This window comes from Mirounga leonina, unplaced genomic scaffold (genome assembly GCF_011800145.1).
Source record: "Mirounga leonina isolate KUSES-001 unplaced genomic scaffold, KU_Mleo_1.0 Mir_176, whole genome shotgun sequence".
Taxonomy (NCBI): domain Eukaryota; kingdom Metazoa; phylum Chordata; class Mammalia; order Carnivora; family Phocidae; genus Mirounga; species Mirounga leonina.
Genome location: NW_023270454.1, coordinates 19,786,914 through 19,802,811, shown reverse-complemented (window position 1 = coordinate 19,802,811; position 15,898 = coordinate 19,786,914). Strand labels below are relative to the sequence as shown.

The 15,898-nt window shown below is 36.5% G+C and overlaps 1 protein-coding gene across 1 annotated transcript in view; it reads right to left on the bottom strand.

The window, feature by feature from the left end:
• The window catches only part of SPOCK3 (SPARC (osteonectin), cwcv and kazal like domains proteoglycan 3), a 477,033-nt gene extending 464,073 nt beyond the window's left edge, over positions 1 to 12,960 (bottom strand). Inside the window, exons 1-2 of the mRNA XM_035022754.1 lie at positions 12,837 to 12,960; positions 12,363 to 12,551 (exon numbers count right to left, since the gene is read on the bottom strand). Of these exons, the coding sequence (XP_034878645.1) occupies positions 12,363 to 12,551 (189 nt within the window). The 5' untranslated portion in view covers positions 12,837 to 12,960. The remainder of the gene's footprint in view (positions 1 to 12,362; positions 12,552 to 12,836) is intronic.
• Positions 12,961 to 15,898: the final 2,938 nt, after the last annotated feature.

Here is a 15,898-nt window from a genome sequence, read left to right as displayed (position 1 = left end):
TGTCATATGTAGTATGCCTATAGGGATAAAAATTATTCTCTTTTTTTAAGATTTTATTTATTTATTAGACAAAGAGAGACACAGCAGGAGAGGGAACACAAATTAGGAGAGTGGGAGAGGGAGAAGCAGGCTTCCTGCTGAGCAGGGAGCCCGATGCAGGGCTCGATCCCAGGACCCTGGGATCATGACCTGAGCCAAAGGCAGACGCTTAACAACTGAGCCACCCAGGGGCCCCAAGATAAAAATTATTCTTTGAACAATACTGTGCAATGCAACTACTGGATTTTTATTCACTAATATGACTTATTCTAAAACTAATGAAAGGCAGACTACTAGAAGTCTTCTATTGTAGCTTCAAGATACAATTATCAAATTATAGTGAAATCATTGCCATCTTGTATACGTGACTCTCCTTCAATAACTAATAAAAATTCCAAATCGTTATCAATGTATTGGTCTAGAGAAATGAAAATAAAGACAGTTATTGTGACCATTTAAAAGAACCAAATATAACATTTCAAAGGAGAGAGAAACAGTTTGAGTTGTTTGTAATGACTCATTCGAAGTGCCCAGCTGTTAATAAATAAGAATAAACAAACAAACAAACATGATCCTCAGAACTAGAGAAAGTAGGTTCAAATCTCACTAATCTTGGTCAGATTAATTAAGTTTATTGAAACTAAACTATCCCATTTATAAAAGTAGATTAATAATGTCTACTTTTATATTCTTAAAAGATTATACTAAAAAAAACTCAATTGAAAAATGGGCAGTTCTTATAAAAATTTGAGAATTACCATATGATCCTACAATCCCAATTCTGAGCATATATCCAAAAAATTGAAAGCAGAATCTTGAGGAGATATTTAGACCCCCATGCTCATAGCAGCCTTTTTCATGATAGCCAAGATGTGGAAGCAATCCAAGTGACCATCAATAGATGAAAGGATAAAGAAATGTGGTCTAGACACACAACAGAATATTATTCAGCCATAAAAAGGAAGAAAATCCTGCCGTTTGCAACAACATGGATGAACTTTGAGAGTATTATGCTAAGTGAAATAAACCAGTCACAAAAGGATAATTACTGTATGATTCCACTTATATGAGATACCTAAAATAGTCAAATTAATAGAAACAGAAAATAAAATGGTAATTGCCAGAGGCTGGGAGAGGGGAAAATGGGACGTTGTCGTTTAATGGATAGTGTTTCAGTTTTGCAAGATGAAAAAGTTCTGGACATTGGTTACACAATGGTGTGAATATACTTAAACACTACTGAATTGTGTACTTAAAAACAGATATGGTAAATGTTACATTATGTCTTTTTTACTACAATTAAAACTAAAATACTTCTTAAAGATTATACTAAATGGGATAACATATTTAAAGTGTCTGGCATATATTAGATACCCCAAAAATAGTATTTAGTATAGTATATAGTACAGGATAATATAGTATTATTATAACGCAGTGTGTAAGGACAAGATAGTGGAGCCAAAATGCCGGTACTAGAGAGAATCCTGCTGATACCACCTGTCTAACTCTGGGCCCCAGTTTCCTTGCCTACATACTGAGATAATAATTGGGCCTTCCCTACAGGATTGTTACTAATTAATACATAAAAAACTTATAATACTATGGGCATTAGATAAACTCTGTGAAACTGCTTGTTATTATTATACTATTATTAATATCTACACAAGGAATAATCTGTCATAACTTAATATTATATTTTCATTATATTTATTTTATTTTATTTCAAATATTTGCCTCTCTTGATATTTTGAATGAGTACATTTTTACCATTATCACTCCCTCTATTTATGAGTAGAACTTTAAGAGTACCTTATTCAAATAAAATATAAAAATGTATTAATTTAAACTATTTTAAAAGCCATTTGATTAGAGTAACAGCTATTCATTAAATAAAATATTCTAATTATTTCCAATTAAAGTGTACAATAAAGTTGCATTTGTTTTTATAAATATGAGCCTTTAGTTTCCCTGGCATATTTTTTCCCATTTATATTATTTTGACATTTTAGTTGAGATATATATATATGTGAATATGAATATATATACATATGAATATATGTGATACACACAGAGGTAGATATAGACATCATATAGATTTAATTATTACATAATTAAAGATTTTTTATTTCAACACAATTAACACAGATGGTTAGTTTTCAAAAATAAAACAAGACAGAGGATATCCATTATAAAAAATAATCCAGCCAAGTTTAAATGTAGTTTATTTTACCTCGTATGTTCAGAAAACACAGATAAAGATATGGTATTATTTTATTGACAATATCCCAAAACAAAAAACTGAAAATAAACACATTAGCATACAGTTAATTCCTAAATTAATATAAAGAGCTTAAAAGAAGGATATGGAGGGGAAAAAAAAAAGACTTACATATTTGTTACTTGTTATTTGATTATGTGTAGAAAATATATATATATATACTAAATTTAAGTCATTAGTAAATCAAACTATCAAATAATAGAACCTAACAAAATAATAAAATTACAGATTTATGTAATGTCAAGGTACTTAATATTTTCTTTTGCATATTTAAACAGTATAACTTTAAAATCAATAATGTTGTTTCTAATGAAGCAGTCATGAAAACATAATATTGAATTTTACTGAATTATCCTTATTTTACAATAAGAATAATACTGATTAAAAGTATCCAAAGCAGGGACGCCTGGGTGGCTCAGTCGGTTAAGCGTCTGCCTTCGGCTCAGGTCATGATCCCAGGGTCCTGGGATCGAGTCCCGCATCGGGCTCCCTGCTCCGCGGGGAGCCTGCTTCTCCCTCTGCCTCTGTCTCTCTGTCTCTCATGAATAAATAAATAAAATCTTTAAAAAAAATAAAATAAAATAAAAAAATAAAAGTATCCAAAGCACACAAACTACACATAAAAAAAAGAGTCTACCTCACTCAGAATCTAAAGATTTTTTTTTTATTTGTGATTACTTTTAAAACTATTAAATGGACCAATGAATTATCAACTGTGCTATTTCCAAAGGAGGAAATAAAAATGTGTATTAGGCCATAATCTCTAGATTCTGAAGAGACAAATCAGCTATAAATGTTCAGAAGTGGGAAACAATATTTCTGGCAAAGGTCATTATTTCCTTGATAGAGGAAGCAGCTTGGGAGTAGAATATCAAAAGCCAGGTGATTTCCAATGGAAGAATGTTGAGGAAAGCATCATCTTTTGGAAGAAATTACATGACTACAAAGGCAAAATGGTTTTATAAAGACTCTTTACCTTTCTACCATGTATATTTGTATGCTATATTATTATTATTAATTTAATTATAAGATATTCTAAATGTGAGCAAAATATTAAGTAAAAATTTTGTAATCACTTGTGAATGCCATGAATATATACATGAAAGAAAAATGAATACTAAAGTTTTCATTTTGCAAGTATGAAAAAGTATCGAGGATCTCTTATTAAAAAAAAAAAAAAAAAAACTTAACAAAATAGTGCAATTCACCATCTCTGCTTATGATCCAGGCAAGGAGCTCAACCATCTCTTCTGTCAAGAAACAAACTCAAAAGCATAAAGCTTCTATGGCACTTCTGGCAAATCTTACTTTGTGCACCATCTTGTAACTCTCCTAGAGATACTAATGCTAAAGAGATTATTTTCTTTGCTTCCAAGACTAAAAGCTACATGAATCGAGCAATGGCATCATTTCTAGTACTATTCCAGGGAAAGGTACTTTGCATTTAATCATACTTGCCTTTTTTTTTTTTCTGCATTAGAGGAAATACAACCTTGTATAGAAATGGTCAATAAAAAGCAATACAGCAAATACAGAGAGTATTTTCTTTCAACTAAGGGGAACAACAAGTAAATTCTTTTTTTTAAAAGATTTTATTTATTTATTTGACAGAAAGAAAGAGAGACAGAGAGAGAAAGAGCAGGGGGGGTGAGAGGGAGAGGGAGAAGCAGACTACCTGCTGAGCAGGGTGCCTGATGTGGGACTTGATCTCAGGACCCTGGGATCATGACCTGAGCTGAAGGCTGGTGCTTAATCAATTGAGCCACCCAACAGCAAATAAATTCTAATTACTTCCCACCAATCACATTACCTATCTGGACCTCTGATCAAAGATCCATAACTTAAAAAAAAAAAAAAATGTTTTCACAGAAGATAATGCTAAATGATTTCACTAGAAAAATAGGACTTGTCATCAGAGGAAGGCTCTCCTTAAAAATCTATGTGGATGTTCTTCTTTGATCTGACCTCCAACATTTCCTCTTAGATATTAGCAAACTACTATTCCCTCAAGCTCCTACATCCAGAACCTTAGATACTGGATGCTCCAGTTCTACTCTGAAGAGAGGAGAGAGGGGTAATCTGATATTAGGGAGGGAACAAGACAGAAGGCAAGGCAAACAATTAATGGGAATTGACAAGAATTCCTATCCATGGGCACAGGGAATAATTTCAAGAGACACTTAGACGGATGAAACAGACATAGTTGTTACCAATATTTTCCTCCTGGTACCTGGCTTTGCTTTCTTTCTTTTACTGTTAATCCTTTCCCATTAGAGATGACATTCCACAGCCTCCCTGTTAGCTAGGTGTAGCCATGTCACTGAGTTCAGGTCTGTGAAATACACACACAAGTCATGTGTGACAACTTCCAGATAACTTCTAGGGTAAGCTGCATATCCTAGACTTTCTCTTCAATCCTTCCTGCTGGGTAGGAAATGACAACTGATGATAGAAAACACTGAGAGAATAACCCTGAAAGTTCAGACCTGGACAGCTCATTTCGTCAAGCTCACTTCAACCATTACATGGTTGGGAAATAAAATTCTATTTTAATTCAGGCATGTTGATTCAGAACCCCCGTTTTGCAAGAACTTAACCTATCTCTGACTAATGCACTGGCAATTGTAGGTGAGGCAGAAGTCAAAGACATAAATCTGGACTATCTGTAAAATATCTGGATTCAGCCATTCAACCATTAAATGAAGTGCAGTAGTTGAAAAAGTGGGAAGATATTGGTGTTTAACATTACTTAGTAGGCAGCAAAAAATATTTAAAGACTTTAGAGCAAAAATTTATGTGGCCAAAGAGAAACTACAGGAAAAGAATTGGTTGAATTGGCAGAGGGATTGCCAAGATGCATATAATTCCCATCTACTGTTACCACTCTAAAATTGAACATGACAGTTTTGGCACAACATTTCCATTTTAGAGCATTTGAAACTTATGGACTAAACCAGCTTAGTACTCGAAACCTTATATTTTATATAGAATTAAATTTTCTTTCACATTACAGAACTGGGCTGGCAGTGGTCAGAAATGGAAATGGTCAATAAAAAGCAATACAGTTCTAAAAGCCTTTACTTAAGGACTGTGCAGATGGCAATGCAGATTTAATATAATGTTCTTTTATTTATTAAATACTTTTCTAATGCTAACTCCGAGCCTGTCACTGTGCTCACGCTAAGTGAACTGTAGGCATTTTTTAAGATTGATTGATTGATTCATTCATTCATTCATTTGAGAGAGAGAGAGCGAGCATGAGCAGGAGGAGGGGAGGGAGAGAAAGAGAAAGAGAATCCCAAGCAGACCGCACACTGAGCACTAAGCCTGATGCAGGGCTCTATCTCACAACTCTAAGATCACGACCTGAGTGGAAACCAAGAGTTGGACGCTTAACCAACACACAGCACTCCTGAACTGTAGGTTTTTTTGAGGGGAAAGAGACTACAATCTCTAACTGTAGGGAGTTCAGAGTCTAATAAGGAGCAGAATCTGTAAACGAGGAGAGGTAGAAAGAGTAGAAAAAAAAATGAAAGGATTTTCATAAATGGGAAAAATGTAGGTAAATACTCTAAGAGCTCATAGGAGTTGGATGGTGTATGTAGAAGATTCACAGATCAGACTTTAGAAAATAAATACATAAAATATAACAAAATATTTCTAGTCCAGGTCATGAAAACTAAAGTTGCAGAAGAACGTAAAATGTTACTCTGAGTCAGAATCGTGAGATCTAAAAGCAGTCTTACCGCAGTCTTATTATAAGAGTAGGAACATAGATGCTTCAAAGCAATACATGATGTTCTTTTGGTATATCAGGTAAAAAGCTTAAGCATGTAATCACAAGCAAGCTGACTTCTCGTAAGAACCAGAAAGGCATGTGGTGACCACACATATAATAGGAAAGGAGATTGTGCTTGCAATTTGTGAGATGCGGAAAACTTAACTAGGGGAAACAAACAAACAAACCCCAAAACATGTCTTAACAACATTTTAGAGGGAGTGTCTGTTTTCTAATTAGCATGTAAAAAATATCTGTGGTATGATATATAATCACTTTGTTTTCCTGATGATTTCACCTGTTACTTATTTGAAGACATACACAAAGTATATACATAATTCATACATATTTATGCAGTAGATTGACTAAATTTTGTACTCAATTCAGATGGGATCTGACAATGTAATACCAGTTTTACCTGACAGTCCCTTCCCAGACACCAGTAGATCAGTGGGTATTCTCTGACCTGCTTTCCTCTTGTGACATCTGACTTGACAAAACCAGTCTTAACTAGTGGGTATGGTAGTGGTGGTGGTGGTAGTGGGTGGGTTAAGAAACAGGGAGCAGAGCTTGTACCACAACCATGGCTTAACTGGGACTCAGATGTCATGGACTGGGGTCACAATACCACATGGGGCTAGCCCTTTGCTGCTGTAGTAACTCACTAGCCCCAGAATCTTCAAAGACTGCCTACTGCTTCTCTTAGAGTCAATTGCTTCTCCCTTGATTGAGTCCTCTAATGATTTAAACAATATGAATAATAATCGAATATAAAAAACATCACCTGCTACAGTCTTTACCAGGTCTGATCTGCAAATATGAACACTGTGTACGGTATATACACTTTCATGGATTTGTAAATACAGTGTGGTCTATAGTCATCAAAAGATCAAAAGAGAAAAAAAGATCAAAAGAAAGAGAGAAAAACACCTGTGGGAATGCAGCAGATTAACTGTGAAGAATTGCCAAGGACAGCTTGTGCTCAACTATGATAAAATATATGGAATGGTTACCACAGTTAACAATATTGTTTCACAGTGAGAAACACTAAAAATGTACTTTTAAAACCAGAATTAGATATTCATTCTTGAGAAAGTGTTCCTGAACAGAGAGAATAGTGGTTTGATTTGGTCGGTTTCTCCAATTATTAATAATTCTTTATTTTTGTTACATATTGTTGAAAAGTAAAGTAGTAAAATTTTCCTTCCTACCATTAGCACACACCAAAGGTAATCATTTCACAATATATATGAATATAAAATCATCACATTGCACAACTTAAATATCTACAATTTTGTCAATTATATCTTAACTAAGAAAATTAATTTTAAGGTACCACAAAGGAGAAGCCCTCATGCTAAAGGTATGCTGGCTGCTCAGGAAATAAAACCAGGGTGCATCGTAAATTTAAGGAAAGTACTGAGAGAGTATTCTTTAAAGATTCTGTTTGAATCTTAATGCCTTTTAAAGCAATGAAATACTTTACTTAGAGTAGGCATAGAAACCAATTGTTCATTTACTAACTAATAGCAGTAAAAGTTGATAGACTCCCAGGGGGCTTTACTCCTCTGTAGCCACTAAGTGGCAGGAAATATCCCTCCCCATCAGCCATTATCTCTCAAATAATCTGTACACTCTACTAAAATGAAACGTCAACTCAGATGAGAAAAGGATGTAAAAAGAAAAGAAAAAAGTTAAGAACAGTTACCTTACTATCCAATATATCTAAATCAGGCATTTTAAAAGTCAACTTCTAATTTGAGTGCCTCTGAGACACTTAAACCTGTATTTTACATTTTCACACCACTTTAGATGTCCTTTAACTTAAGGTTGATTTTTTAAAGTCAAATTGTAAGACTTTTTTATTACTTTCGATATATCTAAGGGGTATTAAAAACTACTTAAGGAATAAGTGTAAACTGAAGTTGATTGTGGGCTTTCCAAGAAGAATGGCAACCATTTCTTAAAACAATGTTCAAAATGAGCCCCAGGTTTTCCTTTTTCCGTTTTGTAAGATGATGGGGTTGTGGTTATGATTTTCTTTAAGACTCTTTTTTTAGAGGAGTTTAGGTTCACAGAAAAAATTGAGAGGAGGGTACAGAGATTTCCCATATACCTCATGTCACCACAAAACCATAACCTCCCCATTAGGAACAGTCGGTACCAGAGTGCTACATTTGTTACAGTAGATGAGCCTACACTGACACTATGACACATCATAGTTGCTCAAAGTCTATAGTTTACCTTAGAGTTCACTCTTAGGGCTGTACTTTCTATGGGTTTGGGCAAATATATAATGGTATGAATCAACCATTATACAAATATACAGAATATTTTCACTGCCCTAAAAATCCTCTGTGCTGCACCTGTTCATCCCTCCTCCCACCCACTACCCCCACTCCCAGGTATCTTTATTAAAAAATAAATTTAATCAGGAGTATTTGAATGTCAGTGTATGGGTACAGTTCTGATTTTATTATGTGAGTTATTTGAAATTAGCATGGCCATCATTGCCACTTGCTTTTATTATATTGCTTCCAACATATAGTATCTCTTTCTGTCATTCTTAATTACAGCATGTATTTTAGTGAAGTCATAATATTTAAGATTGATAAAAGTATTATATCATTCATTATCAATTAATTCATTGGTTTCCAAATTCCATACTCATTTATTACATGATTAAGGCTATAATTGAACTAACTTATAAATAACAAATATTTGAAATATGCAATATATAGACCATTTCATTCAGGAACTAATGATTTTGTTTTCTTATAATGATCTCAAATTTCAATTCTCCTAATAGGCGTGTATATATTTATACATGCAAGATTAGGGTGAAGGAATTCCTTACACCTGTTCTTGGTAAGGGTAGTATTCCCACAATTACTCCACTGGGGAATCTAGTGTTCTTGATTTTATCACTACTCACCAGAACTTAAAAAGTAGTAAATATCATGTAACCAGTGTATTTACTAAATATATCTTGTTGTTCAAAGTTTTTTGTTTGTTTGCTTTATTTTAAAATCATATAATTATACTCTAAACATAACATTCTGGTTCTATCTACTACACTTATTTTTAAATGAGTTGACTTCTCTGTATCTTTAAGTTAAACTTTTATTTTTCCTAAAACACAGAAGTTAGAATATCCACAGGACTTTTTATACTTTGCAAGAGAATAAGTTTTCTGTCTATATAATTACATTCTGTACACTTTAAAGGGCAGCAAAACTTTATTCAAAGAGCATTGCTAGTATAAAGTGGTCAAAATTATTTGAAGCTTCTTCTATGTTAAGCTTGGCTTTGGTTTAATTATTTCTCTATGATTTATATTGAGGAAATTGAGAAAATGAGTCATCAATGGCAGTGCTCCCTATGTTCATCTACTCTCACATAATACTTGTTTTCCATGCTCCTGATTCCTAAAGCTTTATTATACATAACATATAGTTGTATATTTCTATTGCATATAATATGTAAAAAGTATATGTATCTTAAAAACCATTCAATTAAATATAATGATGGATTGCATTTTCAAATATTATTCAAAATAGTTTTCAAATATAATTCAAAAGAAGATACAGTTCAAACTTTCATTAAGGAGTTACTTGTCAAATAACATTGCTTCTGTAAAATAGTCACATGAAGAAAGGTAAAGGTTAATTCTAGTCTTGGTTATGCTTAGCTATTCCAAAGCTTTTTTTTTTTTTTTTGTAAATAAAATTAACTATTTTTTTAGCAGAGAAAAGTAAACACAAGTACTTCAGTTAAATTGTTTCTAAAAGAAGAGGTTGATTACCTAGTTCCTTTGCCTTGGTATAAACTAAGTATGCAAATCCATTACTTAAGATACCAATGCTGATGCAGAACATTTAAAGGTAGATTCATGCAGCATAAACATATTTCAGTCAATGCCTCATAACCATGGGCTTCCAAACAAAAATGAAAAAATAAACAAATCTTAAAAGATACAGGGAAAAAAAAAAAAAAAAGCTAATGATTCCCAGTAAGGGAAAAACAATCTGTACATTAGCAGTGAGGTGGATAGTCTAAATACGGATTCTAAGTTGAATTGAGTTGAGATGTCACACTATCACCATACATTTTATCATGTTAAGAATAAGCAACAGGTGGTTAAAAGGGGGGAAAAGATAGCACTTATCTCCTCCATGCCCTCCAGAAGTTATCTTTACAAAAACATAATTATCTTACTAAAATGGTAATGCTAAAACCTGATATACTTTTAAAATAAATAATTACTATATATTCATTATTGCATGTGCTTCAAAACAGATATTTGCTAAAAATATTTCAGTAAGTCCTTTACTTAAATTTAACATATAATTTTAATGCCCCTGCCCCCCAGAGATCAAGTAAGAATAAGTGAAAGTGCTATAGCAATAGAATGCTCTACTCTGTGTCTATAGAAGTTGGATGAATAATTCCTGGAATATTTAATTATTTCAGGCAACTCACCTTGCCTCCATAGTTTAAATCAAACACATTTACAAACTGCTTAAGTATAACTGGCTGTTCTTAATAATTCAATAAAGAAATTTGAATAAAGTCAGAGAAAGATATTGAAGATTTAAAATATATTTTATTTTTTAAATTTTTAAATTTTATTATGTTATGTTAATCACCATAAGAAAGCCTAGCATTTATTTTAAAAGATTTTCAAGCAGCCATTAATAAATAAAACATCATTATGTGAAGCATTGTTCAAATAATGACAAAATCTTCAACATTTTTTTTTTTCCAAATGAGGATATGATAAGCAGAAATTCTTCCCCAGGTTTAGAAATATCTCATTTGCTTGCTTGCTTTTTTGGTTGTATTCAATATTAGCATAAACTTAAATAAAACGAATGTGTAAAGGATTTCAGTTGGCACTAAAATGATGTTTAAGCTTTGTTCATAAAGCATGTAAGACAAAGCCCTCCATTAAGTATTATCATTATCATTACCATTTTTCATCCCTGTACCCATACCTCGTATCAATGAGCTACATCTAATTTTGAAGTAAAAATTAGCGTCTCTTCAGGAATCCCTCTGCCAGAATCAGCTACGGGTTTTGGCTCTTCAGTTAATTCCTGCGAGGGGTGTTGGGAGAAGGGGCTAGAGGAGCCAAGACGAAAACTAATCTAAGCTTCCATTTATTTTCTCACATCGTGACAGAGTGTGAGCTGATGAACGAAGTTAACTCATCTCCACGTAGGGCAGTGCGGATGGACTCCCCAAGAAATTCTCAAAAATGTCACAGTAAAGGTTGGCAATGTGTCTGTGAAGCACTCTCGCTTCCTTTCAGGCCTTCCGGGTTTTAAAGGGTGGGCTGGGGGCGGCAATCAACTGCCAGGGCGGCCACCTCGCTGGGACAACCAAGTTGAATGCTTGGAGGTGAACTGCGCTTCTGAGGCCGGCTGCTCGATTCAGATCGGGTGGGAAAAAATGACTGGCAAGTCACGGCCACTGACTCCAAGGCAAACAAACGTCTCAAAACCTGCCTCGGTCTCAATAACCCTGGAGGAAACTCCCCAGGGGAGTCTACAGTTTAACCCTTTCAGAGCTACCACCTACGGAAGTCCCCCCTTCACGACCCCCCGTCACCCGGCGGATTTTCCGGCAGGGAGTCAATTCGGAATAAAAAGGGGTCGAATGCGTTGTAAACATGTTCTGTGTTAAAGTTAATGCTGAAGCACAAATCTGATCATCAATTTTATGTAATCAGGAGCAGTTCAACTCCTGCCCGCTGGTGCGGCCAAACAACCTCCCACCCCTTGGAGAGCCGGCATTTATAAATCTTACATCTTCCTACCTCCTCCCTCAAATCCCTTAATGGACCATTAGTAACGGGATCGATCCTGGTTACTTTAGTGGCAATACATCGCAAAGGCGCATCTACTGTGTTTACTATTGCCAGAAACACCATTCAAAAGTTGAGAAGGTAGAGCCAGCACTTTGCAAACCTTTGGGGGCCGAGGGAGGTGAGGAGGTACAGTGGGAGAGTGCGGAGGTAGGAGGCAAGCGGGAACCTGGTGAGACCTGAACTCGCGGGCAGCCAGCAAGCAAGCCTTTCCCGTGCACTCGCCGGGAGGGGGTCATCGAAACTGCCAACTTCTCCAGCCCCCGAGCGCCGCCGTGGCACCCCGAACCCCTCACTTCGAAAAATCGAGCCCACTGCCACCCACCCCCCAGCCGCCGCGGCCCCCGCCTGGGAGCAGCGCGCTCTCGTGTCCGGGGATGGGGGTGCGCAGCACTTACGTCTCGGAATTTGTTCCACTGTCCGACTTCCTTGTCATACTGAGAGATCGTGGTGAGCCATTGTTTATCGTCCAGAAAATTACCGCCGTCCGACCGCCCCCCGGCCGCAGCCACCGCCGCGGCAGCTGCGAGAGCCTGACTGCACCAAGCGGCTGCACACACACACAATACGGCTGACACCTTGAGCATCTGGGAAAGGAGACACAACCGGGGCGCGGGGGGGTGGGGGGGCAGTGTCAAACAAGGGGTAAGAAGACCGGGATACCCGGGAATACATGCATCAGCGACGACGGGGGTAGAGGGAGGAGGAGACAAGCAGGGATAGGGTGCCCCCTCCCCGTAGGTTTTACCCCCAAACCCGGGCACTCACACACACGCAGACCCGCAGACCCGGGGGAGGAGAGGTGGGTATAAGGGAGGAAGCCCCAGCTGCAGCACCCCGACCGGGCAAAAGAATGCTTCCAGGCACATCACCTTGCTGTGAGCCTGCACTGAGCTCGCAGCTCCTGCTGGAAATGCAGCCTGGCTCTGCCAACTCGCTGCTTTCAGGAGCTGCTGCTCGCGCCGCTGTCTGGAGCGGTCCACTCAGCTCTCTGCGCCAGGCGCGCTCCCCGCATCTCCACCTCCCCCCGCGCGCTGTTCTCTCGCTTACTCCCCTTGCTTCACCCCTCCCTCCCCCAGCTCCTTTTTTAAAATTTTTCCCTCTCCCTTTCCCGTCGCCTCCTATCCCACCTTCCTCTCTCTGGATCCGAGCTGCAGTCGACTCCGGATGCGGTAGCTCCTCGCCTAGGAATCCTTATCTGCTTTATAACCTCTCCCCTCCAGAAGAGGTTCTCATGTTCGCGAGACTGCCTGAACATTCTCTCTGCTCCTGGACTGATTTAACACAAAATATACACTATCTCTCTTAGTTGTCTCTGCCCTGCGATTTCGAAGCTGGTCACTCAGATGTGGGAAATGAGATCTGAAGAAAACTTTATGCATCACCAAGTCAAGAATCCCTGGGAGTTTATGTCCTGTAAACCTCTTGGACTGAGCTCCACCCTAAGACAGAGCCGTATCTGTAGGGTCTTGGGAGATGTGTTTAATGCCAAAAATTAAATTATGTTTGAGTGAACTTCTGGATTATAACAGAGTGCAGACTATCACGTTAAAGAGTGGAAATTATTTTCTTTAAAAAACAAAACAAAACAGAGAATCATTACTAGGTAGGAAGTTTGATTACACCTAAATTTTCCCCAAGCCGTATATTATCTCCCCTCAAAAATTCATTGACAACTGTATTTTATGCTCTAGGGCCAGAATCAAAAACTTTAAAATCCTGATCTATGTCTCCCTACTGAAAAATGGAAGAGCATTTTCAAGACCGAATACTAATTTTGCTCTCCAAACCTCCATTTATGACAAAGTACTTGGCTTTGCATTGCTTCTCCACATATTCAGAATAAACTGGAAGGAAATCAGTAACTAGCCCCTGTAAACAGAATCTGATGAAGAGAATCTCTCCCACTGACTCAGAGGATTTAAGTGAAGTGAATATTATATGTAAATCAGGAGATCTATGGAGGCTAAAAGACCACAATAACGTTACGTATCTCTGTTTGAATTTATTAGAGATTACTTCAGCTAAAACTGTATCTCCCAAAGCTATGACCTTTGAAAATTTTACGTAGTTTCCAAAACTTCAGGAGCTAGTTGAATAGCAGCAGTACCTTCCTCTCATATTTTCTATTTCGATCTCATATAACATTTGTGTAACACTTTTCAAACTATATTAAAATAGGAATCAAATAGCATGATTAACATTGACTTCTATCTTTTGTAAATATAGGATTTAAAATGAATGTATAATACATAAATTAAATGAAAGGAAAAAAAGATATTTTCCTCAAATGCCACTGTTTCCATTCTGATGAAGGGGGGAAAGAAAAGAGAATCTACAAGTACAATTCACAAACACCCCCATTAAGGTAAACTCACATCAGATAACTTTAAAAACACTGATGTGTACTAATTCTCCAGTTATATTTATTTCAGTCTAGTCACGGCTGGCGATATTATGTATTTCAGAATATTCTAATTCTTGCTTAAGATATCATTTAGACAACCATTGGGAGGTCCACCCTCCACTAACCCCTCTTTCTGTTCCCCATCCTTCAACCCCCTATATTCCTATCTTCATCTCTCTACCTCAAAATTTGACTCAATGGGAATATTTTAACATGTCTAAAAACCTCATTTTAAAAATTTAAATCTAATGGAAAAAGCACAGAAATTGTGCCTTAGATGAAACTATGATGCACAGCAGAAGTTATAATTGTTAAATTGAAAATTACATTCTAGTCTTTGTAAACTACCTTGTAAAAAAGATGTATGTTATTTGCTATAAAATATTTGATGAGGGATAATGCTCTAACACTCCTCCACCCTCAATGTTAGCATCTGTTATATATTTTAGCATAAGTTTGTATTTACCCCCAAAACGCATGTTTTTCATTTGCTGACCCTGACATGTTCATAGAATCTCTTCACATCTAGCTTTCACTGCTTGTACTTCTCTTGGGAGAAAAGCCTCGAATAGGGTATCAAACTCCATATCTGAAGGTAGAACAGGATTTACCAACACACTGCAAGTTTGAAATGCCCTAAGTCAAAAGAAATAGAATGAGTGCATTTGTGCTGGTCTGGTATGGTTTAGTTCCTCTACTAGTACTACTAGCAGAGCTCCTTAAACCTCTACCTTCTTCCAAAGCCATGCCATTGTTAAGGCTAAGTTTCTGGGCAAGTTAGTAGTGAGAATAAAAGTCTACTAAGTGTGATGGTTTGATGTATTAATCACAGGGAAGTCTCCTTTCAGTTTCTCTCTATTACGGAATGTTTGGGTCTTCAAAGAGCCTGCTTTCAAAATTTAAATAATCCTGAGAGAATTCACACTTCAGTTAACACCTTGGTTATCAGTTAACACCTCAGTGGAGATTAATTGAAAGCTTGTGGAGAGCAAAACACAGCAGGGAAGAATACAGGAAGAGTATTAAGTGGGAGGCAAAACATGGGAGGGGTAGTTAGGAACCTTGCAAGTCAAAGTGGGTTGGCACAGAGGGGAGTAATTCACTGACTGCTTCCCTGTTTTATTGAGAACATTCATAGGGAACTGGAAAACATAAAAAAAGTACAAAGTGGAGTGGGGTGTTTGGGGTAGGCAGAATAAGACACTGGCACCAGAAGTAAGTAGGTAGAGCTTGGTTTTGTGTTTCTGATCATGCTTTATAAAATTGAAACTCACAGCAAGACACAGATATTCAGATTCCCAGTCCCTTTTCTGTCACTTCTGTCACTTCATGCCAAATAATTTTTCATATACATTATAAAAAGCCAATATTAAAGCCACTCCAAGCTTGAACCTTACCTCTATATTTGTTTCCTTAACCTTTTAACTCCTCTTGTGCTAAACATTAAGTCAATCAATTAACAATCATCTATTATCAAATATGTGCAAGATATTTTACTAGAAATTATTTTTATATTAAATCTGTTTC